The sequence below is a fragment of the Fonsecaea erecta genome (genome assembly GCF_001651985.1).
Source record: "Fonsecaea erecta strain CBS 125763 chromosome Unknown Scaff15, whole genome shotgun sequence".
In the NCBI taxonomy this organism is placed as follows: Eukaryota; Fungi; Ascomycota; class Eurotiomycetes; order Chaetothyriales; family Herpotrichiellaceae; genus Fonsecaea; species Fonsecaea erecta.
In genome coordinates this window covers 369,982-386,815 of record NW_017387258.1, presented here as the reverse complement: position 1 = coordinate 386,815, position 16,834 = coordinate 369,982, and the positions used below count along the sequence as shown (strand labels likewise).

Sequence of the window (16,834 nt, the reverse complement as noted above, 5' to 3'; positions counted from 1 at the left end):
AGGTATACACAGAAAGAGATAAATAGGACCTCTATTCTCGCACTGCTGGAGAGACCCTCAACAGTGCGAGAAGTCGATGTCTCAAGGATAGCTTTATACAATACAGATACGTGTTCAACCCTCTGACTCTCCGTCTAACGATCCCACCCCAAGGCTCTCTGACACCAGCTGAGTTATTGGTAGTGCTCTAGACATATAAGTCAGCCCTTTCGGATGAGCCTAGGCTCGGTACGGTTTTCGAAGTAGAAACAGCTGAGACTCCGGACCCGTTGTCGGTGCTTCCACGATGATCTTTGACGGAATTCGTGGCCGAGATGATCGGACAACCACTCGAAGAGGCGCTGTTCGATGTGTTTCCCATGGGCCACCCAGATCCGGAATTAGTCGGGTTGGTGCTGGTTGCATCAACGACAGTAGTCTCAGAGCTACTCGTACCGGCTGTAGAGGTCGAACGTCCAACTATAGTTGCATCAGCCGAGCCTGGTTTTTCTGAGTTGTGGCCAGGCTTGCCCGTGGGTTTGCCGGAACCAGACTGCAATTGTGTCGTGTGGGAAAGTTCCGTGGTCGATGTGCCACCTCCAGGCTGCGAGTGTTTACCAGTTGGAGCATCCGGTCTCGAATGAGACTGTGAGTGTCCACTTTGTCCGGGGTACCTGACGCTTTTCCAGAAGCCTTGGAAGGTCCTGCAGAAGATGTGCCACCTTTATTGTTGCCTTCTTCCATTCGCTTCATCCATAGAAGGCCGCTAAGCTGATGAGGTATAAGTTTTCCCTCAAGCCTTGGTGGCTAGTTCGCAATTCAGTCGTAGTGAGCTCTTCATCAGGCCTGATATACTGCAAAAGCTCTTTCAATTGTTCCTCAGTTTGAACCTCATCTCGATATCCGTATGGTGAATACCCAAGAGAGCTCGGTCAGATTGACCTGGAAAAGGAGGATCTGAAGTAGAGGGGGTCGAAAAAGAACGGTTCGGGAGAGTAGCTTGGGGAGGAAGACTCGTAAAACGGAGACGCGGATAAAGTAGGTGTGGCTAGAATAGTGAAGAGGTAGATCAGAGATTGTCTTCGCTGAAACCAGAAATTGTTAGGTGATCGGGCGTAGAGAACTCGAACTGGTACACCTATCTTCTACCGACACTCCTGTAGGATTGCGATTGCGGGAAAGCCTCTCAGGTATTGCTGTTAGAAGGGCAAGGAGAAGGGCAAGGCCTGGGTCATCTTTGATGGCTTTCGAGTCCGGAGCTGCTAGTGCGACGGAGGTCGATAGTTAAGCGTCGTGAGTGACGGATGATCGAGCACTGTCATGAGAGGACGAGGACCGACTAGTGAGGAGTCGGTTTGTATTCCCATCCGACTCCAAGGAGGACTGAGTCTACCCGTATGGACGCAGGGACCTCGCTTGCGTTATATCTGAGCCGGCCTCCCCAGCCCATTCCTGTGAGAGCTGCTAGGCGGGTCTGGTATCCTGTTCCTCCTGTTGCAATTAGTGTTCCCGTCTCTTTTAGTTATCCTGATTTAGCTTCACGTCCTCCTTCGAGACCCTGTTGTGACGGTCAGGCACATGTGGAATAGAGAACGCTCTAAAGATGTGATTTCCTATTGTACGAGAGACTAAACTAAGGGAGAAGAGGAAAGGAGGAAGGGGAAGAATGGGTCGCCGCACTTTTGGCTCCTATCTCTCTGTATGACTCCAGGAGCAAGTAGAGGCCACGGTGGCATAGCCCACTGGGTGATTCCGGGATCAAGCGTTAATGGAGCACTGCTCGGGCGGAGGTTGTCATGGGATGGCACCCGGGCAAGGAGAATGCTCCAAGGTTGTGTATCATCTCTGCGCAGAATCATCAGTGCCACAATATCGAGAAGCGGAAGGTATGACCCCCATCACAAGAACCCATCCGACTCACATTTGTGCGCCTGTTGTTGTTACATAGCCATCTTCACATCCCTTCCACCCTCGGATGGCGCACGAGTTTCGCTCCTTATCCTCTCATTCCTGGCGCCATCATCGTGGTCCTGATACTTTTTACCAGCCAGTATCCCTGAGCTTGCCCTCTGATCGATAGATCATGGTCCGCCCATAAGGCTACACAATGTTACATTCCGGGTGCAGAGTGGGCCGAGAGAAATGTTAACTACCCAGAACTGTGACCACACCACGACCATCCCGAAAGAGGACAGAAGTCAAGATATATCCAGGAAGTGGCAGTCCACTCTTTGCCGATCGCAAGGACGTAGTCAGAATATTAGGCGTTAAAGGTGGTCTGCGCTGGGCTAATGGCCGACTTGGGAAAGCCGTTCAGAACCTCAGAGCTCCCTTTGAACGGTGGGAGTGCGCTGGAACGTAACGGGGTTGGGTACTGCAGAGCTTCCTAACAGGCGAAGGCCAGGTAAACCGCCAGGCGATCTCTCGAAGAGCTGGCTACCTGCCAAGGGTCGTGAAAGCTGTACTGCTGGCTCCCGACCGAACTGGACGCCCTCTCGCCCGAGTAACGGAGGCCTCGATAGGAAAGACTGGGGCAGAAGGGGGGCACCACAACGGCTACGAAAGTGAGTTCTTGGATGCGGGATGCGGGACGTCGATGCCGGTGGGTGGCAGTCAGGCTCCAAAGAGGGCCAGATCACCCTTGTCCTTTTTCCTGATCACGCCGCTCGCCAAGTTTTATTCACAAATCGCTGGCTGTGACAGCTCTGGTGGATGTTTGGATCTGCACGGCCTTCGCGGATCTGGTGTTAAGTATCCTCAGACAATGAATTAAACGCGATGTGGCCTTGAGCTCACGATATCCCAGGGCCGAGTCGACGCAAGAATCGTAAAAATAGCAAAAGGTCTGTCCGAAAACGAGCAATGATTCACGCCTGAAGTAGCTTCGGTGCTCCGCGAACAGCTTGCGGGTCTCGTCCGGTGCCAAAGATCCTCAGACGACGTGTTAGGTGTGGTTTGGAACTGATGCGGCGATATCCCAGAGTCGTGTCGACGCCAAAATCACCAATATCGCAAAAAGGTCCGTTCGACAGCGAGCTCCTATTGGCGACTGAAGCGACTTCAGTACTCATTAGACGGCTTCCAGTCTTAACCGGTGCCAAGTATGTTCAGACAGCACATTAAATGTGCTGTAGACTTGAATTGGCCGTATACGAGGGCGGTGTCGATGCAAAAGTCGCGCAAAAGTCGCAAAACCCCAATTCGATAGCAAGCCACTATCATGCCGGAAGCGGCCTCTGTACTCCGCGAGCAGCCGCCGAGTCACATATCGTGTTAGATATGCTTAGACAAGGCATCAATTGCACTTAGAGCATATTTGCACCGTCGGCACGTCGACGTCAACAAAAATCGCGGCGAGAGCGAGCTCCCATCCACGCTTGCACCGACTTCTGTGTTCGACATATATAGCCCACGGGCCTCATACCGTGTCAAGCGTCCTCGGATAATACATCAAACACGTTAGCGACCTGACTTCGCGACATCCCAAGGTCGCCTTGCTGACGTGAAAACCCCATTGGGTTAACGAGCTACTATTCCCGACTGAAGGGACTTGGGTGCTCAATGGATAGCGTTTGAGTTTCATAGGATATTCAATAATCTCGGGTAATGTATTGGAATTGATATGGACTTGAATTGGCGATCGTCCCAATGCCTACTCGTTGACGCAAAAGTGCCCAGCAAGACTCGTTCGACAGCGAGCTCCCATTCCCCTCCGAGACAGCTTCGGTACTCCGCCAACGGTCGTTAGTTCTATAGTCTCTCAGACGTCCCCGGATATTCTGGCACACACATTATAGACTTGAATTGGTGATATCCCGAGGCCGGCTCGTTGACGTGAAAAATGCAGAAAACATCTCGGTCGACAGCGAGCTGCTACTCGCGCCAGAAGCGACTTCCGTGGACCGCACCGTCAATAGCTGTCGAGTCTTAATACCGTCTCAAGCGTCCTTGGATAATGTAGCTGACGCGTTCTGGACATGGTTTTCAGGTTCTGCTCGTCGTTGCCGGCTCGAACTTCCGCCGTTGAAAATTTCGAAAAGTTTTGGCCACGTTGAAAAAATGAACTTCCTCAATTCGCGGTGATATCGAATTTCGATTGCTGTCCGAGGGTGGCCTAAGTCGTAGAATACTCCCCAACTCCGGTTCACCCAGTCCTAAGCGTACTCAGTGAAGAATCGATATGGTTCGATCCCGTCAATAGGTCTGGCGCTGAAACCAGTGGCAGACGTCCATCGTTGGACATAGATCTTTTTCATTTGTCCTCCGATGATATGATTTGATGTCTCTGGCCGTCGCCAGAAGAGAGACCTATAACATACAGAGGTTGTTGAGTTAGATATGGGTCGAGCTCTGATGTTAATGTGGTTTGCAAGTATCGGATTGAACTTAGCATCGACATATCACATGGTCAACCCCAGAACCTATTTTGCCATCGCGCGGTAGCCTCGTCGCGCCCATTGTCAAGTCCCATAAACCGGGCGCACACGCCAGGTCGAGACAAGAGCTTGAACCAACGCCCGTCGTTCCCCTGGGAAGGGGACTCCACAAAACGCAGGCAGCCCCTCCTGGCCGGCCCCGAACATTGGCAGAAAGGATAACGTAGAGCCAAACGCACTGTGTGCCTTGGCCGTACTGGACCGGCTGTTCTAGCGTGGACCGGGCAGAACCTATTGTGTATAGTTCTAAACCTTGCTAAGAATCCCTGACAGTCGGGAAAGACAGAAAAGGAGGCTCCGATGCAGCAAAAATCGGGTTGGTTACCGGTGCAATCCGGATAGAATGTGAATATCCATCTCTTTGTGATATTCCCGCAAATGGCAGTGGCCAATGCCCTCAAGAACATGCGCTCCGGGAGTGTCAAGTGATTTGTGTTCGCTTCGAATATAGCCTCCGTCATTAGCGTCCCCTCGGACGCCCGTTCCACAATGCTATCAAGCGGCATAGTAAACAGGGGTCGTTGGGTTATGCCTTCCAGGACACCATTCCAGAGGTCTTGACCAAGGTGAATGTGAAGGTCAAAAGGTCCAAATGAGTTGGTATGCTCCCACAGTACAGGATACCCATTCGGTATAGGGTGCCCAGGTGGTAGTAGAGGAGCGCCCCATCCAGGTCGAAACGTTTTGGCTAACACATGAGGGCCCACGAGAGGGTTAAAAGTTGAAACCCGCATAGGAGGAAGGTACATAGCGGGCTGTAGCATACGAGGATTGCCCAGAGGAATCCCTGACCGGACAGGAGAAGACTCTAGTGGGCTGTCGTCCAGTAAAGGTATCCGTGGCAGCCGGACAGAAGACACCGACGACGGAGGATGTGGCACGAGCCTATCGGTGCGGGGGAACAAGGTCATTCCAGGTGATGTAACTGGAAATGGAGGCGTCCATAGCTGGGAGACGTTGGAATTTGCCGTTGGCACGTCGTCCATGCGGCAGGCGGCCAGCTGAGTAGAGCTGGCGGTGAGAGAGATCCAAATGAAGTTGGCACCGGAGGGTGAGAAAGTCAGCGAGAGAGTTGAGCGTGGTTGAGGCTGAAAGAGATGAAGGAGGTGGGAGGGAACAAGAAAGATAAACGAAAAACAAGGACGGGGAGCGCAGGTTGCGGAGCAGCTGAGGAGGCGTTTGCCTCGTCTGCGCTGTAACTGGGGACCCTTGCAATAACCTGAAGTCCGATCCCACCACCACCTGAGATTTCGTGACAAGGTCATCTTGATTTCCACACCCTCTTACAGTCCATAGTTACCGCAGTCACCAATACGAGGTGGGGAAAGCAGCAGTTTAAATTTCAAGGGTGGTCCGTGCAGTCCGGTTGCCTAGTGGACTCCGGGGGCTTTTTCCGGTTCTGGAACTCCGCGCCGAGTAGCCATGTGCTCAGGTGTCCCTACACGTAGCGCGTGCGGGGCATGGCTGCCCGCCCTGGAAGCCTTTAACTAAACGTCGCCTAGGTATGTGCCACGTGGCTCCCCGTAGTGCCCCGAAGCCCTAAGAGTCCACAGTAAGTCCACAAAAGTTACCGGGCACCCCTTCCATTTTCCACCAAAATATAGTGTACGAGGGTTCTATAGGTAGTTGGCATGCACGTCCGAGAACGCACCGGGCCTTGTCTCGCAGGTCGGTCGCTGAGAAGGGTTCTCTGATCGAGCCACTGACTATACCACGACCACCATCAACAACAACGGCCAAAATGACCATGTGTGATCTGGGTGGGTTTCCCGTGCATCTAGGTTCACCACCCGTCAGCCTACCCGAAAACGTCAAGTTGGGCAAGGACAAGGCAGTAGTATGCGTCGCGAGCTCCAGAGCATCATGCCCTGCTTGGAGGGCATTCACCACTGGCCTGGTCGACTTCATCTGGCCCCCAATATCCGCATTGTTTCCTTTCGCCGGTCGGAGTTCGTGGTAGACGGGCTTGGTGGTACTGAGGTGCTGGCACGTGTCTCCTGGCATGAGCGGCCCGATAAGCACGGTATTGACCACGGGTGGTATTCACATTGAACCCTGGTGCGACAGGATCCGGCGACGGAGCACACTTCTGGTGGCGATGGGGTTTGACAGTTGTGTAATATATATTGTTCTAGTGAGGAGGAGGAGCTGGTCTCAGTTGCTGAACCTCCTTTTCCCATGCTCTGCAATGGGCAACCCGTGGGGAATAGATATCCTTCCAGCGTTTGCGTCTGGCACCGCAGTCAAGTGTTCGAGTTTGCACATCCATTGCTCGGATATGGCAGCCGGTGACTCGGCGCATTAAATTCGAGAGGAACTCAGCATTCGTTTGATTATGAACGATCCGAGGAGGTTGTACCCAATAACCCCTGTACCGACGGTAACGACGCCCACGATCCATGGTGTCGACGAGAAGGAGGGCTTCTGGGCTTCGGTCGCGTAAGTGCGGAAGTTCTGTGTGGAATAGGCTGTGGAAGCTTGCGGGTCTTCGTTAGAAACTGACCGAGACAGTCGAGAAGATGGTCGACCCGGGAACCGTTCATGGAAGGGGGACAGGCTCCTATATCCAGGTAATCGCAGACAGTGGGCAGTGATGGTGGACTTCTGCCTGCACAATTGTTTTACTCGGCTCTTCGTGGCTTTAACTCGAAGGCTAAGCACCCCTTGCGTCGTTGTGGTCAGTTCGAAGAAAGTCATTGGATCTGACGTCTTGTCTCTAGTAGTGACTCAGGTCTCGATGACATTTCGATCTTGTATCGTCGAATGAGAGGTATTATGTGGGTGATCATGATCACGTCGTGTCTGCCAGACATGGGTTTGGAGCTGAAGATTGCCGTGCCCGATATTCTCGAGAGGCCGCCCATTTCGCTGAAGGCGGGAGTCTTTACGTGAGAACTGTCCTTTTACATACTTGGCTATGGCCTGTGGATGTCTACACTGTGTATTTCATTCTCTCTTCTCTTGGTGTACGGATTTGGTGATGGAGATCTGGGTGCAAACTGCAATCGGTCCTAATCTTTGGAGTATGACACAGTCTTCCGGGCTGGTTATCAGTTTCCCTTCCTTGACCATTCTTCTTACACCTAAACGCCCAGGTCCAGTCAACTCCCGTCCTAACAGTGTGCGGTGTACATGTTGGTTCGTTAAGATCTTGAGTCACTTCGAGTGTCGGTGTAGCTAACGGGTTCGAGGTAGAACCTCCCGGCGCCCCCTCTTGTTCGTCTTCTAGTACAATGGTGTACTCTCTTCCTCTCTCTCCGTCTCTCTCTCTCTCTGAGAATCTTCCTCTTGTGGGTTCCCATCTTCTCTTGCGTGAGCTCGTGAAGTGAGGGTCAGGAGTCTAGGAGGATGCCGTTATCGTCCCTAGGAGGGTTTTGTCGAAACCTTTCATTGTCGATGGCGCATCGAACTCGGCAGGCAGGCGTCTTCCCCGAGTGGTGTGGGTGCGAAGACATATTCAGTCCGTTTGGTTCGATTGACGGATGAATGATGGTGTTTTGTACCGCGCAGTGAGACGGATTCACTGAATGTGGAAAGTCGATCAGGAAATAAAGTGGTGAGCTGATCATGCGCAGTCTGTAGAGCGGGAAATCAGTATTTCGATCTGCAAAATAGGCTGGAGCAAGCCCGCAGTGAGTGCACTTATTATTCACACCAGATTTGAAGGCGAAGATTTCATAGATCCAGTATCTATGAAAAACTTAGGGTGGCGCAAACGCATAACCAGTACGGTACTGAGTCAATTCTTTTTCCAAGGGAATCAACAAGCGCATCTGTACTGCGGCTGACGTGGTCGGTCGAGGCATTAGTGCACCTATCATTCGGAAATACATGTGAATGGACAGAGACAGCGGAAGAGTATCTGGACGCAACACGGGCAGGCTTTCACTTCGATTCCATATCCTTATTGTTCCACAGTATATTATTGTGCGTCTTTTGAGACCACAGGCGTACGAAGGGGTGGAATAGGATGAATGACGTGATGCTTGACTCCACCTTTCGCTTCGCACCGAGACTGTTTGCGTCCACCCACCGGGGATTTCTAAAAGAGAAGAGGAAGAGAATGAAGAATGACAGATAATAGCTTGGAAAGGCCAGGGGAAGATCACGCCGTTCACGCCGGAAAACGTAAAGATACCTACCACTCGCGCCAGGTTATGCAAAACCACTCTGGGCACCTGATTGGTCCATCAACACTACCGGCCGAGGTATATTTCATTTAGTGATATATTTTATTGGAGCACAATTCTCTTCAACAATTCCCAGGTCTATCCCGGGTTCCAGCCTCTGATGGCCACACCGAGTGGCAGACGGAGCTAGCTGGGGCGTGAGGGTGTGGCCACCAGATCTGGGACAGCTTCTCTAGAGAGTTACGAGATTACCTGAAGGTAACTGCTCTGACACTGATGGCACTACCTTCTGCAGGTAGCCCAGTTGTTCCGCGCCTTTCACGGCTCCCTAAGCGAGGGTTGACCGAGGCCGGAGAGAACCTGACGAAACGACGGAAAAAACCCTCCTCTACAACTGGAGAGTTTCCCTCGATCTGAACCTCAACTTCCACCGGGGAGTTGGGCTTCAGGTTAGAGTTTTTGTTGAATATCTATAATGGATGGATTGTGGGCGAAAAATAGTCTATCAATTTTTGCATATTTACTCCAAGTGGGATTCGAACACTCTTTTATGTTCGTTTGCTGGGCCGGTAAGCTCATCCTGACAACTTTTTCTCTGTGCATACAGTCTGCCTGTGCTACAGATTGCCTCCTCGTCATGGCGATCGGCTGATTCATCCCAGAGGCTGTGGCCGCGTGCTCTCGAGGCGAGACCTGTGGGATAATGTGCATCTGTGTGCAATCAACAAAGTCCCCCGGTCGTCAAAGCAGAGACTACCGTGCATCTGTGTACATACAACAAAGCCCCTGGTGGTGTTTGCTCACTGGCATCAAAAACGCCACCCTGCTGGATGGATCAAGCACTGAGGTAATTCGTACTCCAGTATTATGGTGTATGCAGCAAATATTCGACCGGATATAACCACGCCGCATAAAAAAGTCAAACAACAAACAAAATCTGTCCTTCTCTTCCATCCTCTCCTATCGACACGGTGAAAAGATCGTGCAACTCGCTTCCAAGGATGAATTCACGCTCAGATAACGGTCGCAGCTTGGCGCTCCTGGCAAGCCACCCGGCTCGCTTTCCTTTCTGATGGTGACACTTCCTGCGCGCCACGGCCATCATTGCCAAACACTCTTGACTCCCATCCCCATCTGCCCGTCTCCACGCACGACACCCTCGGTTCCACAACCACACCACTGCAAGACAATGATACGCCTCTACAGCATATGGTGCTCCTAAATCAAGTGGAAAGTTCATGGGAGCTCCGAGATATCGCTAATCCAAGTGCACAGCGCTTCTGACACATTGCCGGAGGATGTTGCGCACGAGAAGAGTTTCGCTTCTCACAAACCAAGTCATGGGCGGGTTACATATGTATAGGTTGACCTGCCTATGATAATATGTGTATGGTATACCGGTTCCGGAGGTACTTCATCCGGTATTGGCACGGGCAAGCCTCGGACGGCGGCCATGAGTTGATGTTCTACCCACGAATCCGAGAAGTCCTTCAGTGATCCAAAATGGAGCTAGTCATCTCTCAATCTGGACCAGGTCGGATCCCTATCACATGGTAGACAGGCAACATTGCCTTACCATGAAGTGTCTGACAATTGCCTTGTTCAAGTCTTCCGCCCCCATAGACACGCGTTGAGTCACCAGATATTCCCCATCAACGTGCTCTTCTCTCATGCTGCGTTCGCGTTCCTCAAGTCTTGCCATTCTTTCCCTTTCCACCTTTCGACCTTCTCTTTCCACCTTGGTCTTGTGTCGCTGCTCGAGTGAAGAGGCATCATGATCACTGTCTCTACCAATGCTGAGGAAGGAGACGTCGGGTCGGCTCTCTCTTCGTGGACACGGCAGCGCAGGTCAAAGGGGAGCTTCCAAGCTATCTTCCTGTCCACCTTGTCGTCCTGCAGGGCTTGTACTGCAACTGATATACACAGATCTTCTCAATCATCGCCACATGTTTGGGGTGTCCTGTGAGTCCGGCGTGGACCACGGTCGGTTGGGGTGGGAATAATATTGAGGTTCCTGTCGAGTGCAGCTGTCAGCATAGTTCTTTCTGAAGGACTAGGGCCCATGAAAAGAGGTCCAGGCTGCAACTAAGGAGAACGAGCAAATAATCCCGTTGAAGTGAGGACGCTGATGTAAAGAAGATCGTGGAGTGATTAGTGACTTCGCAAAACAATCAGGCGAGATGAAATAAATGGGATATAGTACCTGCACGTGGTAAGGATCATGGATTGACCTGGTTTGTGATAAGTTTCTGCCATTTTGAGCGATTAGTGGTTGTTGGTTGTGTTGATTAAATTGTCGAGCGCAGACAGATGTGGCCAACCCCTCCTGGAGATTAATCCTGCGATAATCGGCCACTATATGCAAAGGTTACGCCGCTGATTGGTCAGCATGTGCCTACATGTCCAGTCAGCCACAGTGCGTGTTAGGTGTTCAGTGAAAGGTTCGTTGATCTAAATGGCTGAGGGCCTCCTGTTCCACTGAAATCTCCTCCTTGATACGCGCCTGAAGCTCCTTTCGAACCGTCTGGATCTCCTGCACGGCCCTTGCAGGGCGTTGACCGCTGCGGGGTGAGTGTCTCTCTCTTTACACCTTTTGCCTCATTTGGCAAGCAAGCCAGATATTACCTAAGGGTAAATACATTAACGCACTTCCCCGGACGGGATGCTAAATGAATGCGTGTCTTTTAAGATCGGATCACCCTCATTCACCATCATCCACATCCATAAGACACAATAAGGAAGGCCGATACCTCTCTCGCTGGACCCGGATTTTTCAAAATGCTGGAGCTGCTGCTCCCGGCGATGGCTACATCGGGCTGCATTTGCCGCTGTACCGGAATAAGACCAAGGAATTCGTCTCACGCTTCGGTGTCCATGTGTTGTCTCCGGATTACAGAGTGTCGCCAAAGGCACCCTATCCGCTGCCGACCGACGACGTCTGGGATGGACTGCAAGACCTGAGCCAGAATGCAACGTTGCTGCAAGAATTCTAAGAATGCTGCAAGATTGCTGCGACCCTGCAAGAATCTTTATTGCCAGGCTGCAGCGTTTGGAGCAAGAGTACAAGGTTTGGTTTAAGGTTGCCACAACGTCATGAGAGCGTCTACACCAGCTGATTAAACGGCTGTTCACGTTGAAATCTCATATGAATCCTTAGTCGACCAGGTTTCAATGAAGGTCCTGGACGCGGTCCGATCGAATGAATAAACAAACATTGCGCCTGAAGCGGCGCGACAAATCAGGTCGTGTGTGGCACTTTACAAAGTTGTGGCTGTACAACGCTCCTTGTCAGGTGCCAAAACATGACTCAGCAATTGCCAAGTAAGACTTGCACCTGGCACCACCCCAGTACATAACCACTGCACAGACCCCGCATGAAAATTTCACTCCTTCCTCCATCCTCCATCCTTATACTTGCTGCTTGCGCGCCCTCCAAGCCCTGCTTCCAGCAGTTTTTATCCACCATTCTTCTCCTGCTCTACGACCAGTAAGCAGTGCAGCACTCGTTGTTGCTCGCTTGCTAACCGCTGCAGTGCCCGCTGCCGCCGCAAGTTCCGTTTCTCTTGATGATTACGCCGCTTCTCCAAGCACTGCCGGTAGAGGTAGCAGCGACCCCGGCGACAATCACCCACCCCGACGCCAGCGTAAGTCGTGCCACCCGCACGCGAGTTTGGGCTGACAAACGATGTAGTCCCAGATGACGAGCCAGGGCCCTCTTCCTCTAAGCGCGTCAAGACGGGCGACGTCAAGCCATTGTGCTGCTGCCGCTGCCTTCGCCGCCTCTGCACCGACGGCAATGAGGCTGGCGACGAGATTAGCTGCCGATATCTTGTTGTGGACGGTGAACGCTCAAAACATTGTGAACACTGCTGGGAGGCGAAGCGCGCGGGAAGACACGGCTGTGTGCCAGTGAGTGGCGTCAGTTCCGCACGCGAACCGCAGACTGACTGTTACAGATGCCCACCGCGTTAGTTCCGCGGGCCAATCGCCTCTGGGAGGCCAACCTCGCCTGTGCGCTTGGGAAGGTTGGCGCTCCCTCCGTCGAAAATATCCAGGAGAGCGCAGATGCCCTCTCAAATGACATGCGTCTCGCCGGCGTGGACGCCGCGCGTAGGACCGCTGGCCGTCGAGCTCGTGCGCCCGGCGCGCGCTCCGGGCGCGGTGCCGGCGACATAGAGCCGCTGCTGGCCAGCATCTTGGATGCCATCCGAGCCGCAGTCGACTCCTACCGGGAGGTGGTATGCCTCGCCCGCTTCCCGCATACCAACCGTATGCTAACTCGCTGCAGAACAGGTTGGCGGGTCGACACTGGCCCGAGGAGGACTCGGACCCCGAGTCCGAGCAGGACTGATGTTCTTTCCTGCGGGTGGTTGTGCCAGAGTGTTGCAGGAATGCAAGATTGCTGCAGGGCTGCTGCAACATTGTTGCGAGACTATACTCGTGGGGCACGGAAATTGGTTCGGGTATATCTCGCCGTCGAACGGGATTTTTGCTTTATGGGATTCTGTGTCCACGGACCGACCCAGGATATCGCCAAATCAGGTCCGTAGCGCGTTCATCATATAGTCTCAGGATGGCAATGTTGACCTCGCTATGAGACCTGACAGTCTTTCGTCCAGCATGAGAAGGAAGCGGGCACCACTCACTCCGTCCGCCATATCTACTTAGCCTAATATCCAATTTCGTGGAAGAAGATACTTACTTGGTTGAATGAGAAAATTTACAAACACGAGGGGGAAGATAGATCTACGGCGCTCGAGTCATTCGCAACGTTAGACCGTCGACGACAACATCATGGGCTGAGGGGCTATCTCAATGGCAAAGCTTGTGAATCGAGTATTTCCTCCTATGCGGCTCCGGGGCCAACGCCATCGGTCGAAGGCCTCCCACCGATGTACATCGACGTGGGCGATCTCGACATCTTCCGTGACGAGGACCTGGAATATACCTGCCGCATCGCCGCCGCCAGCGTACACATCGAGCTCTACGCGTATCCCGGTGTCTACTACGGGTTCGAGATGCTGGCGCCCGCCATCTCTACCACGGCTCTTGTCATGGCCAGCCGGATCAAGGCGATCAAGTCGGTTTGAGGGAGGTCCTACGGCCGAAAATGATAGGTTCAAGGCAGACTCCAGAGCTTGAAGTGGTCGCTTATCGGGAGCAGGCCCGGCAGAAAACTCCGCCCTAGCTACCCACGCGTCTGCTAGCGGAGTAGTTAGGCAGGGAAATTGACCAGAGTGCGCTGAAGTGCCTCTGTACCCACCATATGTGCGTGTGTGTATGTGTGTGTGTGTGGGTGGGTGGCTGGGCATGCATGCGTGCATGGGTAATTGCGAACTTCTGCAAAAGATATTCATTCACCACCTTCGGGCAACGTGGGCAGGTTTTGTTACTACTCGTATTCGTCGAACTCATCTGGGATAATAAATGGACAGCCGGTTTTGTCGAACCGCGTGCCATGTTCGATGGTAATCATTCATCCGTGGTGTTTCGCAATAGTAGTAGGTAGGTAGTCCGTACGGAGCACACGGCCGGTGCATCGCTAGCCAGCCAGCCAGGCCTGGTGGTGAACGTTAGGTGACCGTGGTGGTACATTATAGGCGCCAGTAGTAGTGTACTCTAGGTGCCTATCGTGGTGAACTTCAGGTGCCCGTGCTGGTGCATTTTAGGTACTCGTAGTGGTGAACTTTAGATGCCCGTAGTGGTGCAGCACTCACTCGAGTGGTGCCGCCACCACCACCGCTACGGCGCCAACCGTTTGTGATATGGCGGTAGTGGTGCACCGCGCTCCTGGCCTGGCGTTCGACTTGCTTTCCGTTTCTCGCGACACTGCTTGCGCGCCGCATCCAGCATCACCACAACAGTCGGATCTTCAACCACCCACTCGCTCTGAACAACTGCAGTTATACGAAGTGCTGAAACTCGCAAAAGACGTCGCGACAGACAAACTACGTTTCACTCTAGATGATAAACCCATCTAATTCACCATTTCTAGAGAGTCATACGGAATTAATGACGCCATGGCGGAGCCCATCAAGGCAGGTAGGCGCCGTTGCACATCATTGCCTATCTCTGCCAGTTCCGAGCGACGAATGTTTTAGACAATTTGCCAGTTGAGAATAGCTCTCATACTCGGGACGTCTACGAGTGTTGTCCGGAAGCAACCTCGCAGGATTTAGCCGGCCCTGCCCTTCCCTCCACACTCAATCACACAGTCACCCACTCACTCTCGAGTCCTCGCCACTCTCACGGCCTGGGCGGCAGGCCAGACACGCTCAGCTATCACCAGTGTAACAAGACGCGGTTACGTATGGCTAAATGCGTAGTGACGTACCGCATAGCTGAGCCGAGCGATCGAATTGGGTGATACGACAAAGGGCAGCTTAGTGCGCCCTCCGTCCATCACCCAAAGGTATGGCTTGGCGCGACCGCGAGGTATTTATCCCAGGGCGTCAACATTGCAACTTGCTTTCTCTTTCTCTCTCATACACATTTCTCTCCTTCCATACCTTGGTCCTCTTGTGAATATATGCACATAGGCAATACACAGTTTGGAGCTTTCTCCTGGTCCTTGTGCCGTCCCGACACACCGATCTACCTTCCTCTTCTTTCTACCCTCCTCCGAACAAATCTTTTAGTCGGTAAGTTCCTCACTATCTTCCCACCTTTCACTCGCCTTTCATTCACCTCTCATCTAATAAATCTTTAGTTGGAAAATTCCCACGTCACTGAGGAGGTGTACGACCGAGTTTTCGGTCTCAACACCCGGGCTCAGTTCTTCGTCAGCCAACATGATCTGAAATACCCCGTCGGTAAAGGGGTTTGACGGATCAGACTCTGCCAAAACGATCGGCTGTGAAAGTCAGAATCGTCCTCTCTCGGAGAAAGTCGTCAACTTGCCACAGGCGTCTTTCATTTCACAAGGTGTCCGAAATCATCTTGCACAAAGGCGAAGCTCCTCACCTTGCTTTCCTCTCTAGGATGTTCTCTGCAAAGCACGATTCTACCACACCTGGTCGCCAAGCGCGTCTGTGGATAGGGAAAAGGCCTAATCAACACTGGACTTATTCATCCTCATCTCATCCTTCAACTCGTCTCCTATTTACAGAACCACCCTCCAGGACAGAGTCAGACAAACGATCATCCAGGGCGCGTCAACGGCCTGGAATCCATCATCCCGCTCGACCAGCCCGCACTACCTGTTCAACCAAGACTTCACCCCTGCTAATCCAGCCTCACACCTCTCCTCTCATGCCTGGGGATCTGGCCTCGCTGAGGGTGACGGTGTTGTGGTGAATGACGACCTCCTCGTGCTCGAAGGATCTGCGAGGGTAAAATTGAAGGTGAAGTTGACTGGCCTTGGGATGAACTGGCTACAAGATCGACGCCATGGAATCAACAAGCGGATTGGATTCCAGAACAGGCTTCTTTGACCGGTCGAACACACGACGTAATCCAACACCTTGTGGTGCAGCTCTGCTATAGCAGAGATCGAATAAAGGTCCCTCCGAGGTTTCGCAAACGAAACCTGGTCTCTCTGGAAAGAGCTAGCCGTGCTTCTAAGGACAAGGGCACATCCCCCGGAACTCATTGTGGAAAGGCATTCTTGCCTTTAACAACCTGCACCTGATCGGTCAGAAAGACATTTTTGCTGGCATCCGCGACCGAGTACCTATCCGTGAGCAGTTTATGCGGCTTGGCGCTTAACAAGCTCAAGGGACTTTTCTCTGCCTGGGATTGGATATATTGCCTCTCGGTGATGCCATGACATGGCATGACAAAAAGCTGTGCGAGCATTCAAGTTTCCACCTTGTCCATGGGGGCTTGATCTATTTCAGCACTCCGGTTGGCTGCGCCCCTGCAATTCATGAAGTATCCTACCTGGCTATTGGTGCTCCGTTATGCTATCCGTCGGATGTGAAGAAGTCCAAAAGGACGATCGCAAATACCCCTCCGCTTCGCAGAGCTGCTCAAGGAGCTAAGCTGAGGCAGAAACTCTCCCAGATATCGAGGCTTGGTCCATTCTTGGTCTGGAGCAACAATACGGAGAGAAAATCCAAAACAGCGGATAATGAAAAGGGTCTAACCGCCGCTGTGACACGGTCGAACAGGAAGGGGACAAGGTCACCTCAATAGCACAACGTCGTCGAACGCTGGTCGAACAATCAAGTCTCAGCAGCCTCTCCAGTTCGGAGTTCGGGAGCCCATCCAGCAACACACGTCGTCCCACGGTCCTGCAACCGCTCCGCACAGTTCATATTGTGCTGCACACGGACGCTGAACATGCAG

The 16,834-nt window shown here is 52.6% G+C and overlaps 3 protein-coding genes across 3 annotated transcripts; all 3 read left to right on the top strand.

Annotated features, from left to right (window-relative positions):
* Nucleotides 1–6,750: 6,750 nt before the first annotated feature.
* Nucleotides 6,751–7,307, top strand: AYL99_11684 (hypothetical protein; the record flags this gene model as incomplete). The annotated part of the gene is made up of 2 exons (XM_018843189.1): nucleotides 6,751–6,854; nucleotides 7,136–7,307. 2 exons carry the CDS (start codon nucleotides 6,751–6,753, stop codon nucleotides 7,305–7,307), a joined length of 276 nt encoding a protein of 91 aa, XP_018687516.1.
* A 4,540-nt stretch (nucleotides 7,308–11,847) lies between these two features.
* AYL99_11683 (hypothetical protein) lies at nucleotides 11,848–12,896 on the top strand (the record flags this gene model as incomplete). The annotated part of the gene is made up of 5 exons (XM_018843188.1): nucleotides 11,848–11,866; nucleotides 12,079–12,189; nucleotides 12,237–12,454; nucleotides 12,502–12,783; nucleotides 12,834–12,896. The coding sequence occupies 5 exons, from the start codon at nucleotides 11,848–11,850 to the stop codon at nucleotides 12,894–12,896; spliced, it is 693 nt and encodes a 230-aa protein (XP_018687515.1).
* A 541-nt stretch (nucleotides 12,897–13,437) lies between these two features.
* AYL99_11682 (hypothetical protein) lies at nucleotides 13,438–13,687 on the top strand (the record flags this gene model as incomplete). Its single annotated transcript, XM_018843187.1, has 2 exons — nucleotides 13,438–13,625; nucleotides 13,681–13,687. 2 exons carry the CDS (start codon nucleotides 13,438–13,440, stop codon nucleotides 13,685–13,687), a joined length of 195 nt encoding a protein of 64 aa, XP_018687514.1.
* Between the last annotated feature and the right edge of the window lie 3,147 nt (nucleotides 13,688–16,834).